The sequence below is a fragment of the Herpailurus yagouaroundi genome, unplaced genomic scaffold (assembly GCF_014898765.1).
Source record: "Herpailurus yagouaroundi ecotype Mexico unplaced genomic scaffold, PumYag 185, whole genome shotgun sequence".
Taxonomy (NCBI): Eukaryota; Metazoa; Chordata; class Mammalia; order Carnivora; family Felidae; genus Herpailurus; species Herpailurus yagouaroundi.
Window position 1 is genome coordinate 402,859 of NW_024412416.1, and position 13,749 is coordinate 416,607.

The 13,749-nt window shown below is 58.9% G+C and overlaps 1 protein-coding gene across 1 annotated transcript in view; it reads right to left on the reverse strand.

The window, feature by feature from the left end:
* Window positions 1-13: 13 nt before the first annotated feature.
* DNAJA4 (DnaJ heat shock protein family (Hsp40) member A4) overlaps window positions 14-13,749 on the reverse strand; it is a 14,795-nt gene continuing 1,059 nt past the window's right edge. Inside the window, exons 2-8 of the mRNA XM_040493426.1 lie at window positions 13,504-13,642; window positions 8,192-8,372; window positions 6,534-6,638; window positions 5,156-5,383; window positions 4,055-4,285; window positions 1,808-1,908; window positions 14-1,705 (exon numbers count right to left, since the gene is read on the reverse strand). Of these exons, the coding sequence (XP_040349360.1) occupies window positions 1,490-1,705; window positions 1,808-1,908; window positions 4,055-4,285; window positions 5,156-5,383; window positions 6,534-6,638; window positions 8,192-8,372; window positions 13,504-13,642 (1,201 nt within the window). The 3' untranslated portion in view covers window positions 14-1,489. The remainder of the gene's footprint in view (window positions 1,706-1,807; window positions 1,909-4,054; window positions 4,286-5,155; window positions 5,384-6,533; window positions 6,639-8,191; window positions 8,373-13,503; window positions 13,643-13,749) is intronic.

Genomic DNA, 13,749 nt, shown 5'->3' on the forward strand with positions numbered 1-13,749 from the left:
ACCAGAAGCATCCCTCATACCAGCTCAGTTTTAATTGTAAAATGACAAGCGTACAGGTGGAGTACGTTTTAAGCAACACCTTCCAGATCCCACTGACGCGCCAAGGAAGGGGCTGGACGTAGTTGTGCCCCATCAACAGCAGTTCTCAATGGCAGGGGGAGTCACAGCACAGAAACAACACCCTGGAACCGTGGTCCATTTGTGAATGGATTTCCACACAGGCTGAGTTGGAAAAGGAGGCTTTAGGCCTGTCCTGACCAGTGGTCAAAGCAGGCCTGGGGTGAGGGGGGCTCGCGCTCTCCTTATTTTGATCAAGTTATGCCCAGCCCCCCCGCCCCCCCCCCTCAGCCAGCAATGCCTGGTCCCCCCAGCCGCTTGTCCTGACTGCCGCAGAACTCCTGTGCCCTTCGACCCTGCTGGGGGCGGCCCCGGTCCGTGGCAAACTCCGCTTCTGCCGAACCCAGGAGGGTGGAACATCCAAGCGGCCTCGGCTTTAGCCCGCCCAGCGGCTTAGGGGACAGTTTCTCCTGACCGCCACGTAAGGACCGGGCCAGGAACAGCTAGAGCCTGAGGCAACCCTAAACACGAGCTGCGGTCGGCCTGCTGGGAGCGAAGCAATAGCTGTCGTCCCTCGGAGCAGGCCAGCATTTGCAGCGGTGGCCCACGCCGCAGGCGCGGCAGAGCCCGTCCGCGCGCTTCTCGCCAAAGCAGCATCACGGGAGCAGGAAGCCCTCCGCCACGCAGCCGACAAGAGCAGGGAGCCGGGTCTGGGAAGAGGCGACTGGGCCCTGGCGCCCAGGCCGGCCCACCAGGCTTCCCCCACCGCTGCTGCCGGAGGATGTGGGGCCCTCGGGAGGGCTTCCTTCTCTTTACAGAAAGCACTTTGGTGGGGGCATAGCAAAGATGGTCAACAAAAAATCATTAAAACCACAGAGAACAAGGTGTGGGGTCACACGCAAACAGCTATGGTGGTGCTTTGTTTGGAACACGGACCCCACAAGGCCAGGAAGCTTCCAGGAGACGGCCATATTCGCACCCCATTCCAGCCAACGGGACAGTAGCCACCACGCTGGCCCCACAGCCCACGCGGCGTGAGCCCGGCCCGAGAGCCCAGTCCAGCCCGCGGACGTGCCTTTGTTCTTGAGGGCCCTCAAGAATCTGGATCTGGAGATGTCACAGGGGCAGCCCCAGACGAGGCCCCTGGTCCCTGCCCTGCGACCAGAAGCACAAAGTGTCGGTGAGGCCAACCGGCATCGCAAAAGTCTCCTGAAAATGGAAATGAACAGATCCCGTATGCAGACCAGAGGTAATTCACACTCAGAACATTTAAATATAAATTAAGCTATAACTTAAGTTACAACCAAAAGAACAACAGAACCAAGGCGACGCTCGGCAGCTGAGGATGCTGGACACACACACGGACACGCCACACGCGGGGCCGGGAGGTGATGCCGTTTTCATCGTGCCAACTTTACACTCAGGGCGCCGCTCACGCCGTCTGGCACTGCACCCCGGCCCGCGGCCCGTCGTCGTCGTCCTCGTAGGCCTCCCTGTGCTGGCGCCAGCCCTGCTCGCCGGGGTCGAACTCCTTCAGCTCCACCTGGTCCATGTCGTCCGTGACCCTCACCTTGTGTCGAGGGGGCAGGAGGGCCTCCAGCTGGGGGAGCTTGTCGGGAGACAGCCAGTGTTTCTCGGGGAAGGTGACCTGTAGAGGGGAGGCCGGAGGGAGCGGCGCTGGTTCCCGCCCAGCTCCCCCCCCCCACCCCAACACCTCCAGGACAGGCCCGGAGGACAGGCGGGAACTTACCAAGAACTGGATGATCAGAGTCCCCTTCTCCAGGGGCGCTTTGTAGATCGGCATCCCCTCGTCGTGCACACACTTCAGGTCCCCGTGCTTTATCACCTCCCCTGCCGCACAAAAGGCTCCATTAGGAAGCAGGAAGACGGGGGTGGCCTGGGGGGGGGGCTAGCACCCTGGCGGCACTACAGCCCCGCGGCCCCCCCCCCCCCCCCCCGTCATAAGGGGCCGGTTTAAAAGTGAAGCGGGAGTCAGAACACCCGAGTCTGAGGGGGCGCCTGTGTCCGCAGCCCAACCCGCCCGCCTGCCTCTGGGGTCTCGCGGCTACTTTTCCAGAAGGCACCACGGGCGTTGAGGCCCCCCGAGCCTCGCACGCCATCTCCCGCCTGACGCGAAGGAAGGAAGGAGCCGGGTCCCCACAGAAGCGAGCTCCTCGGCTCAGTAACGCGAATGCACAAACAAGGAGTAACGGGGCGGAGGAGACACCAAACGCTGTCAGCGGCCCGAGGAGGCCGCGCGCAGCGTGTCGCAGACCCCTCTGGGCCCTCCCGCCCGGGGCCTCCCGTGGGCTTGTCTGGTGGCAAGTTCTTCTGTCTCCACTCCTCCCCTCTCGCTTCCGCCTCCAACTGGGGGCCGGGAAGCCACACGCGGGAGGAGGCAGACAGAGGACAAGTGGGCTGCTCCCGGGGCACCTTCCTCGCGGATCCTAGCGTCCGCACTCCGGCAACAGGAGGAGAAGCAAGCAGCGAAGCCACAAGAAAAAAGCCCGAGCAAGGAGAGACGGTAAAAGAAACAAGGACAGGACGCAGAAAAGAAGAAACATGCAGAAAGAAATAAGCGAAGTCTCCGGCAGATGGCTCTCCGGAGCCCCGGCCCTTCCTTGTAACTAAGGGAGGTGGCGGGGGTGGGGGGTGGGGGTAGCCTTCCCTGGGCCTGGTCCCATGTCACCCACCCCCGACCCTGTGGCCCAGGACGAGCTTTCCCGGAGCTGACACAGACGCCAGCCCAGCGGCACCGCCATCAGCTGGGGCCCTGTGAGCAGGTCATGAACCCGCACCTGCTCACCGCTGCTAGCCCGGGGCCCTGGGAGCCTCAGCCTTTCCCGCCAAGCCAAGCCAGGGGGAACGGGACCTGGGGAGGAGTCGCAAGTGTCACCTTACGCTGTGGGGCCTGATTATGTGCAGACGCACACACAACAAACGATCAAACGGTCAAATGTTAACAATGGGCAAATCACGTAGGGGGTCCTTGTACTGTTTTTACTTTTACGACTTCTGGTTGGTTTGAAATTGTTTCCAAACACAAAGTTCAGAAAGAAAAAACTCTGATAAAGGCTTGGCTATCTAATTCCATACGCTTCTGTGACAGAAGGGGGACGCAGAGCAGGGGGAGGAAAGCGACAGAAACAGAACAAGGCCACAGAGGGAAGTGAGCGAGAGCCGGCAGAGGGGAGACCGGCAGGGAGCTCTGGGGTCCCCTCTCTATGCCGCACCTTAGGGTCTCAGTGCCGGCTGCCACCGCCCTTGGACAGGCGGGTCCCAGCCCAGCCCCAGCCTGCCCCTGCAGCCCTAAACCCCGGATGCCGCTCTGCTCACGGCCCGACGGGGTGGAGGGAGCCTGGGTGTGTTGGCCACACCTGTGCACACGTGCTCTGACACGGATGGTCCCTGGCCCAGCCCCTCCCCTGCCGTCCTCCCACAGCCCTTCCTGCGAGGCGCCCTGCTGCCCACACGAGCCTGCTGTCCGTATGCGAGCTGGGCCCCCCGGGCCCTGCAGGACCCTCGTGGTCCTGGGAGGGCCCCCCGTGTGTGCAGACGGGCAGGTCTGTGGGAGCGTCCGTGGCTAAGCTGACAGGCAACGTCTTTTTCTCGGGAAATTTCTACTTTAAAACGTCTCCCACTTGTAGTCGACAGTGCAGCGGCTGCGGGGACACGTGATGAGCCAGCCACAGCCTGTTGTCAGCTGTTTTCTTACCAAACTAATTTTTAAAAGCTTAAGTGGGCAGGTCCCAGTGACAGTGCTGGACCTCAAGATTCCTGTTTGAGGCTCCTCCCCCCGACTCTTTCCTTCTAGGGGAGTATTTTAAAAATTCACAAAATTCCCAAGTCGTTGGCGAGGACTTTGACCTTAGGGAAAGCGAAGTCACGCTAACTTGCGTGACGGAAGTCCCCCACCCGCAGCGTGAAGCCAGGCTAGCGGCCAGCAATGTCATACGCGGTCAGCACAGCAGGGACGGACACACCTCCGAAATATTACCTGCCTTGGACGTAATAACGAGCACGCGATCGTCCAGCGTTTTTATCATCTTCTTGAAGCCACAGAGGGCTTCAGAAAGCTGAATTTTCATTTTCATGATCAAGTCGTGGCCTCGCCTCTGAAAGACACTATGATCCTTCTGATCAAGCACAATTATGACATCGCCAGGCTCCAGCTCAGGCTCCTGATCTCCTTCTCCATGAAACAGTATCTTTTGACCGTCTTTCATACCTGTGAGACATCATCCTTTCTGATTAGCACTTCTCTTCAAAACCATGCTTCCTACAGAGCTGTGAAGGTGGCACAGAGTCCTCTGGGGGTTTTACTCATCAAACCTCCCAACTTGGAGGGAACCAGAGCGGTGGCTGGGATCACGCCCCCCACCCCACCACATGGCGCAGCGGGGATGCCCTCCACCACCGCGCACACGCGGTCTTCTCGCCGCACGCGTGGGGCGTGGCTCTGGGGCTGCGTGCACACGGACACAGGGTTCAGGATGCCTGAACAGAAGTCCTTTAAGAACACCTGTCAGTCTGGGTATTGAGTTGTGCACTTTGGTCTCATCTCTCATGTAGCATATATTCACCAGATTAGGAATCCACAGAATAATCCACGGAGAACCGCTAACCATGCAAAAGGCCTTCTAACGATGGCGCAGGCACAACAGACGGCAGGGGAAGGCGGGGGCGGGGAGGATCCGAGGCAGCAGAGGGACGTGTGCAGAAGGAGCACGCGGCCCCACGCGCACGAGCTCCGCGGCCCACGTTCGCCAGGATCCTCCCAGTGACTCTAACGGAATCGCTAGAGGACGGCGGGAGGACAACTGACCAAAATCAAGGTCCAGTGACTCTCAGAGCGCTGGAAAGCCCTAGAGAGGGGGTTGTTTGGGTCTCGAGGGAGCAGACCTCAGCAAGCAAACAGACAGGTGAAGGGGACGACGGGGGGACCTGGGGGGACGAGAGGAGGCAAGAGGGCTCCGGGCACATCCGGGGTCCCTCGAGTATCTGCAGCGTCACAGACCTCCCTTCCCGACGCCAGCACGCGCCCGCGGTCGGCACGGAGAAGCGCCTCCAGCTGGCGAGCGGCGCTGGGCGGCCTCACCTTTTTCAACGTGTACCTCGATGATCTTCTTCTCACGGGTCACCTTGGCACCACCGCAGATCTCACAGCGGTCCCTGGGGCTGATGCGCTCGCCCTGGCCCTTGCACTCGACGCACACGGTCTGGATCTGCTGCACCACGCCCGGCCCGACCTGCTGGATGTGCACCTGCATCCCGCGGCCCTTGCACAGGGGACACTTCTCCACAGAGCCCTTCTTCCCGCCAACACCTGGGGGGCAGGAAGCAGAGCTGGGCACCAGGGCACGGGGGACATGGGGGGACTGGACTGTTTACAGTCACGGAGAGCAACGGGGAGAGTCTGGGCGATTCTAACGGAGCGGGTAGCATCCAGACGTAAACGTGGGGTCGCAAAGGTTCGCGGTCCCGGCCACATCAAGCCAATTCATCCCTTGGGCTTCCTCAGCCATGTCTTCTTCTCGCCTGCCCACAGGTGGCCGAGTGGGCCCGGCTGCAAGTACTGGAGGGGTGGCTCCCCAGCTCGGCTGACTCAGGACAACGTGCGTCCGAGGTCACCAGATACTATTTTTCTTGAAAAATCCTGTTTTTAAAACTTGTGTTCGTGGGGTGCCTCGGTGGCTCAGTGGGTTGACTGTCCCCGACTTCAGCTCAGGTCATGGTCTCACAGTTCGTGACTTCGAGCCCCATGTCGGGCTCTGTGCTGACAGCCGGGAGCCTGGAGCCCGCTTCGGACTCTCTGTCTCCTCCTCTCTCTGCCCCTCCCCTGCTCCCGCTCTCTCGCTCTCAAAAATAAACATTAAAAAATAAAAAAAATAAAAAACTCAAGATGCGGTGAACTATGCCCAGCTGCCTGGTTTTACAAAGCTTCACTGGAACACGGGCACGTCTGCTCATTTATGCCAACGGCTGCTGGCGCACTGAGAGTTGAATGGTCCCCAGAGACCATGCGGCCCACAAGCCTGAAACACTTACTATCTAGCCCTTTACAGAAAAAGTTTGCTGACCCCTAAGTTAGGTGAATCATCTTGACTTTAATTTTTTTTTTTTTTTTTTTTTTTTTAAATTAGCCTCCACACTCAGCATGGAGCCCAGCTCAGGGCTTGGACTCAACCCCGAGATCAAGACCCAGGCTGACGTCAAGCTTCGAATGCTTAGCTGACTGAACTACCCAGGCACCCGACTTTTAAATTTTTTAAATTAACGTGTTAAAAAAAAAAGTCACTCCATATAAAAACGTACAGGGCAGAGTGACACAGATTTGGCCCTTAGGCTACCAGTTTGCAATCTGTTTGACCCTTATGTTCGAAAAAACCAAGTATTTTCCTCTGAACTGTAAACCAGAACCGTTTCATCCTCTAAGGGATCAGACCTATGTGACTCATTCAAACGTTAATTTTTACCTTCACATTTTTCACAAATTACGTTTTTCTGGAGGGCCAGCTTCTTTGTGACTCCATTATATAAATCTTCGAGAGTTACAGACAGCTGATGTACAACATTCTTGCCTTAGGACAGGAAGAAAGAACACCTGGGAATATGGTATTAAACGTGCCCACGGGACCCCCAGATGCGGGCACCTCCAGAGCCCAGAGCCACACCCATCACTCACTGTCCCGGTGCTCCCATCTCACCGGCCCACCCTCCGGGCCTCTGCCAGCCAGAACCAATTCTGTCCAGTGATTGATAGATGTGGACAAAACGACTTCCCGTCTTTGCTTTCTCAGCACCCCCGAGGACGGAGCGATCACTGGGGGACCCGGCCTGGGGTCGCTGCTGTTCCCCATGACAGGGCCTCTCCCGCACAGGGGAGGCAGGACCAGCAGTCTAGGCACTTTAACTGGAATTCTACTCTCCCCCGAGCGTAATGCTCTCTACTCTTTGAGCCCTTCTGTCGTCTGTGGCCAAGTGGGAACTCTCCCCTGCATCTTTGGGGTGGGGGACCCTGGGACCCTCACGCTCCCCAAGACAAGACCCCCCTTCCCCTGCTGCCCGTGGGACCCTCACAATCCCCAAGACAAGCTGCCATTTCCTGGCCATCAACTTTGAGACACAACTTGATTCAGGGCGTGAAGTGGTTCATCGCGGGGCAGTGAGGACACCCACGGTTTTAATCGTGTCCATAACGTCACTGACAGGAGCGGCTACACACCCGGACCGGACCTTAAAAGTGAAGGACCGGACCACGGCGGGGAGACTTTCCTAACCTCCGTGTGATTTTCGGCTCCCTGTGTTCAAGACTCGACAGCCAAGCTTCTGAAGCTCAGTGTCTGTCATGATGTAAAAACAAAACCCCCTTATTCCCCCAGGGCCTCTTGCCGACCCAAACCACCCCTCTTAAACCCCAATGCAGAGCTTGCTTCTTCTGATTTTACCCAGGATTTTAACAAGCTTGGCTATCTAACTGGTTTCAAGGTCCAAAGCAGATCATCGACAGGGAACCAGAAGGGGGAGGGGCAATTCGAGACCACGGCCAACAGAGGCGGCAGAGGACACAGCCTGGTGGGAGGGATGAGGTGGAAAAACAAATCCCAGAATCCGAAACCGCAGCCTGGGGCCGCTCAGCCAAGGCCGGTCCCTCCTGCAGCCCCTGGGGATGAAGCCGCTAACCCACAACACGTTCCAGAGAGAAGGGGGTGAATCGTGTCACCTGGAAAATTGGAGCGGGCTGAGAAAACAAGGCCACACCGCAGAGTGCCAGCCACACAGAGCGCAAGGCCCCTGGCCAGACAGGGGGCAGAGACAGCAGGTGCCATTATGTCCCTCAGGGCACTCAGGGGCCTGACCCCAAGGACAGAGAAGCAGAGGGCAAGATGAACCTCCTTCCTGGCCGCCAGTGCACTCGCTCCCTTTCAGGTCGTGTCTGGAGGGTGTCAGGTCAGTGGTACGCGTGCCGAGACATTCCAGGTGCCTGGATACCCGCTAAGGGGTGAACCATTTAAAGCTAGAGACCCACAAACATGATGTGTGTGCCCTGTTAAGGCACAACCCGTCTTGATTCCGATAACACGTATGATCTGAAAACTATAAAATTTGCCGAACGTCTTCAACAAGTATTTACCTCTTCTCTCTCTTGCCATCCGTCCCCCGCCACCAAAGAACATGTCAAATATGTCCATGGGTGACGAGAAGCTGGGGCTGCCCGAGCCTCCTTCCTTAATCGCCTGTTCACCACCCTGGTCATAAATGTCCCTTTTCTTTGGATCCGAAAGCACTTCATATGCCTGGGATATAAGCTTAAACTTTAAGATGAAACGAGAGAGAGAGAGAGAGAGAGAGAGAGAGATTACAATGAGAGAGAGGAGGTTTGAGGACTCTGTGAGGCACACCCACCATCACAGACGCCACGGCAGACACATTCTGCACCTACTCCCCCGACGCCAGCAGCCCGCGCCCTCTGGAACCTGGCTTCTCCGGGAAACAGGGCCAACCGAGTGAGGGGCTGGTGGCAGGGCCTCTCGGGAGAGCAAAGGGAGCTCCTCCAGCCTCGGCCACCCGGGGCTCCACCTACCACCCGACAGCACCCCGGCCCCCGACCCCCCCGACCCCCCCGGCCCCCGGGTGCAGCCGCCTCCCAGCTCAGGAGCAGCTTCTCTGCTTCCCTAGCACGAAACTCAGTTACAGACGTCCGTGCATGCACCCGTCCCCACGCGCAGCTGTCCCCACATGTACCTGTCCCCGCGCATCTGTCCTCCTGACCTTGCCCTCGGGCTCCCCATCTCGCCTCCCGCCAAAACCTCTCTCCTCACATCTCATCTGCCTCCCAATGTTTACATCCAAGGCCCCAAAGTGGACGAAGCACCCCATGTGTCGCCCTCCTGCCGAAACTGTGTCACTGGCAACCAGTTATTAAAAAAAAATGTCAGAAAACCCCAATTGAAAGACATTCTAGAAAACTAAATGCAATGTGACCCTGGACTGGGGAACAATGGTAGAGAAGACACTGGGACAAGTGGAGACATGTGAATTTGTTCCTTGGGGGAGAGGCGTACGGCTGATCCGTGCGGGGATGTGGGTTTTCCTCGGCAAGACCTGCCAACTTTCTGGGCCGAGAGCTCACGCTGGGTGCAGCTTCGGGTAACCGTGAAGAGACAGTAGAGCAGTCACAGTGACACGTTTACAGTGCGAGAAGCTGGTGAACGAAACGCGCGTGTTCACACTCCTACCTCCATCTTTCCGTCCGTGTGTGCAAGCTTTCAACATAAAATTAGGACAATATAAAGTATCTCCAGCGCATCCGTGCTCGCCACACCCCAGGCCCGCTCCGCAGAGGCGACCGCCGCGACCTCGCCCGTGTCCCGCCTCTCGTGCTCATGCCAGCTGCCGGTGCCACAGTGAGTCGGCCCGGGCCACGGGGTGCCAAGGCCAGACCGCACGTATCCTCAGACTGAACCCCCACTGCAGCTGGGACAGCTTCGTCCCCTGCTGGGACCCAGAGGGACGCGTGGCGTGTGGAAGGCACTCGGTACTCGTTAGATGAACGGCTTGATTCCGGTGGGGCTTCAGAAATGCACACAGGACGCGGGGTCCCGGCCCTCCAGAGGCACTCCCCGGTCGGAGACAAGGCTCTACGTGAATATCCCGTAAGGCAGCTGCCTCCGTAAAACACACAGAAAAGAAAACGTGCTATGAAGCCACAAACACGGGGGCGCCTGGGGGGCTCGGCCGGTCGAGTGTCGGACTCGATTTCGGCTCAGGTCACGATCTCACGGTTCGTGGGTTCGACCCCGAGTCGGGCTCTGTGCTGACAGCGCACAGCCTGCCTGGGACTCTCGCTCTCTCCGCCCCCGCCCTGCTTGCACATGAGTGTGTGTGCACCTTCTCTCTCTAAATAAACTTAAAATACACACGTCTGCAAATCCGACAGAAGTACTACATTTCCTCTTGTGTTACAGATGCCGGGTAGAGATCTAACATGTACCGAATCAACAAATGACAGCTAGTAACTAGGTAATTTTAAAAATTAAGTCTTCAAGGGACATCAGATCCTACTCCAGGCAGCCAGACCTTCTGCTAAGTTAATTCTCCGCATTTCCGCAAAGCAGGAGGCACCAGTCACGACCGCCGCTCTGCACAGCAGAGTGCGGGGATTAGGTGCCCGGGACGTTAGCTCTGGCCGCAGGGAGACCACGCTCCCCGCCCCCCCCCCCCCCGACCCGAGTTCCTGGGCCTGTGTGTCAGGGAGTAGGTATGCTCCCTGAGAATTTCCCCAGGAAGCACTCACCAAATATCCTGGATGCCTGAAAGGCACCTGGACTTAACTGACCCCATGATTAGTCTGAGGAAGCAGAAGCGACGGCCTGTCCGGGAGGCCGTGTCCCACGTGGGAGGGGGCTCCCACTTCTACCAGCCCGTCGCCCCTCCCTCCTGAGCTGCAGCACTCTAGACCCCAGTTCAGGTTCGCCTCACTGCTGGACGCTCGGGCTCCGACCGGCTCACCTTTCAGTCTGCGATCATTCGCCAGCCACCTTAACGAGATTACTGCGCAGCCAGGAAAAAAACGGCTCTGGAATGATGTCTCAGCTTGGAAAAGTACTTTTGATAAAATACTATGTAGCGAGAAAAAAATGTACCAGGATGACCACGTCTGATCCCCCCGGAAAGAGCTGCCTGCAAAGAGGCACCGTCACGGCAGTTAGGGTGATGTGCACTAGGTGGTTTTTCTCTACGTTCTGGTATTTCCTGTACTGTTGTGCTCTCTTTCATGATTTTTCAACTTGAAAATCCACGATCCAGACTAAAATTTACGGTGCAATGGGCCAAAAGACGGGATGCATCTCAAGCTGATCAGGGTAGCAGTCCAGATGCCCCCAGCCCTGCCCGAGAGGGACTGGCTTACTGGTCCCTCCAGAAGGGCCCATGGAAAGCTGGCGGGACGAGGGGACTGCGGACTCCACAGGGCGCCTGATGACAAGCACGGCCACCCGGTGCTTAGCAACACAGGACAACAGGGCCCAAAACAAAGGCCAACGGCCATCTTAGCGGTCTCCCTGCAGGGCGGAAAGACCGGCTTCATCTATTTTTGAAGAGACATTAATAATACAGTGACAAACCTGGGAAGAAAATAAAGACTCTACCTGTGACACATCAAGTGGGCGAGAACCGCACACAGACTTGAGCAGACAACACAAGGTCTACGCAGTGTGCCCGGCACACCAGAGGCCCAGGAAGGAGGCATCTGGGGAAGAATGAGTGAGTCTAGGGAACCCTACGGCACAGAGTTTCTATGAATTGTGTCCAGTCTCCTCGCCCCCTGTGATCTCCGACCCAATTTTCACGGAGCGCCCGATGCCCCCTCCACTGCAAAACCCTCCTCCCTACAGGGCATGCACACCCCCCCCCATCCCCCCACAGCCAGACACCAGGCCCGTGACCGTGCAATGGCGAGCACAGGTGCAGGAGACCAGCCCGGTGACTCGGAGTTTGGCTCAGAGGCAGCCCGCCAGAGCTTCAGCCAACAACCAAACTGAAGGGTCATATCCCCGTATCCCCCTCATGGAAGGCGGGGACGGGGGAACATCACGGAACCCCTGCTCCAGGCAGAGAGGAACATACCAGACTTCGCCATCAAGAGACTCGTTTACGGGACACCCATTTGGTGCCCGAAAATAAGCTGTGGGACGGGTTTCTAAGGACAACGCCTGTGGGAACGTGGGACACCTCGGGTCCAGTTTAAAACAGCTTCGGGACAGCAAAGGCACGGTCAGTCCAGCTGTGCGCACACGGTCACGAACTCAGTCCTGGAAAGTGCCGGGAGACCTGACCCGAAACCGGGGTCAGGAGGCTTTCCCCCAGGCTGCCTCTGAAACACCGAGTGAGAAGCCCGGCTACGCTCTCATTAAGGGGGAGTCTCAGAAACGGGCCACGGCGAATTTGGGAGCACGTCTACGAGACACCAGCGCCGTGCAGAACGCCGGTGACTTTCAAAGCTACAGTAAGCCATCTAAATATAGAGGAAAGAATTCGAGTGAGTGACAAGACAAAACGGTCTCGCAGGAAAGCATGTTAAGCTTGTGACAGCCACATTCGGCACATGTGGCTAAATATAAATATTCTATCACTGTTGCCACCGGCCAACCTTCCTGAAGGAGCCTCCTCCAGCACGGGGCAGCGAACACAGGCGGGCACTCACGCTAGCCCCGTTGCCACAGGTCCAAGTGCTGGATGGGTGCCTGCGGCCTCAAGGGTGACAGCCCGCGCTGCCAGCGGCTACAGAAGTCCACCTCCCCGACGTCATCGGACACCAAGTTTTATAAGAAAGTGGCAGAAAGTGGAGGGAGGAGTGGACAGGCCAACAGACTGTCCCAAGGATCCACGCGGGGTCCTTCCAGTCCCCGGTCAGGCGCACAGTGAGCCCAAGGAGGCCGGCTCTGTTCCCAGGAACAGCAAACAGTTGAATTCAGGTGCCTATTACAGAATTTCCCAGCCTATTATTGATACTTGGAATCAACTGTGGGTCATTTGTCACAGAAAACCTGGAATATTCCCGCAAAATGATGTATCTGGGCAGAGATCTCTCCGTTCCTGCTTAATAGATGTGATTGTTCAATGCCTGACAGGAGACAGACACACAGACCAAATCCGGCCAGCGGTTCAGCTGACTGACACCGGGTTTGTCTCAGGTCCTAGCGAGAAACTCACCCCTGGGGTTTGTGCGTCAAGGGACGAGCACGGAACAGTTCAACCCAGTTGCTCCTGGCGAGTGCACAAACTTCTGGTGCCGTGTGCCTCAGTTCACTGGGTTGCTGGCTGCCCTTCTGCAGAACTTCCCTCCAGCGGTGTGCCCACCAGGCTTCCCGGCCACCAACCCTGACCCCAGCCACAGCCTGGGCCCCGCCCCCTATGCGCGGCAGGACCCCAGCTCCAGCCCCTGAGCCCCAACCCCGACTCCGGCCTCCAAAGCAGCCCGCAGCCCGTGGCCAGGCGCCTGTCCCCAACCCCAGCCCAGGGCCCTAGCAACCTGTCCCGGACCCCAGCCCCCATGGCCTGTCGCCGAGCCCGCTCCCACCCCCGCCGCACCCCGGGCCCCAGCCACCTATGCCCGGCCCGACCCCAGCCCCTGGGCCCCAACCCCAGTCCGGGACCCCACCGCCTGTCCCCGACCCCGGCCCCAGCCTCGCTGCAGCCTTAGTCCTGCACCCGACCCGACCCGACCCCGACGGAAGCCCAGGCCCGCCGCAGCTCGGACCCCCGCCGCCTATGCCCGACCCGACCGCGGCCCCAGCCCCCGGCCCCCGACCCGGCCCCCAGCCCCCGGCTCCCAGCCCCAGCTCCCGGACCCCGACCCCAGCCCCGGCCCCCAGCCCCAGCCCCCGGACCCCGACCCGGCCCCGCCGACGACCGCCGCCAGTGCCCGGCCCCAACCCCCCGCACCTTCTCGCCCTCATCCGGGTTCTTGTCCGGGTGGTACTTGAGCGCCAGCTTCCGGTAGGCCTTCTTGATCTCCTCCGGGGACGCGCTGGGCTTCACCCCCAGGATGTCGTAGTACTGGGTCTCCTTCACCATCTTGGCTCTGCGGGCGGGGCGGGGCGGGCGAGGCCGGTCAGCGCCCCCCGGACGACCCGCCGCCCGCCCGCGCGTCCCGCTCCGGCTCCCTCTCGCGGTGTGCCCGCCGGGCTT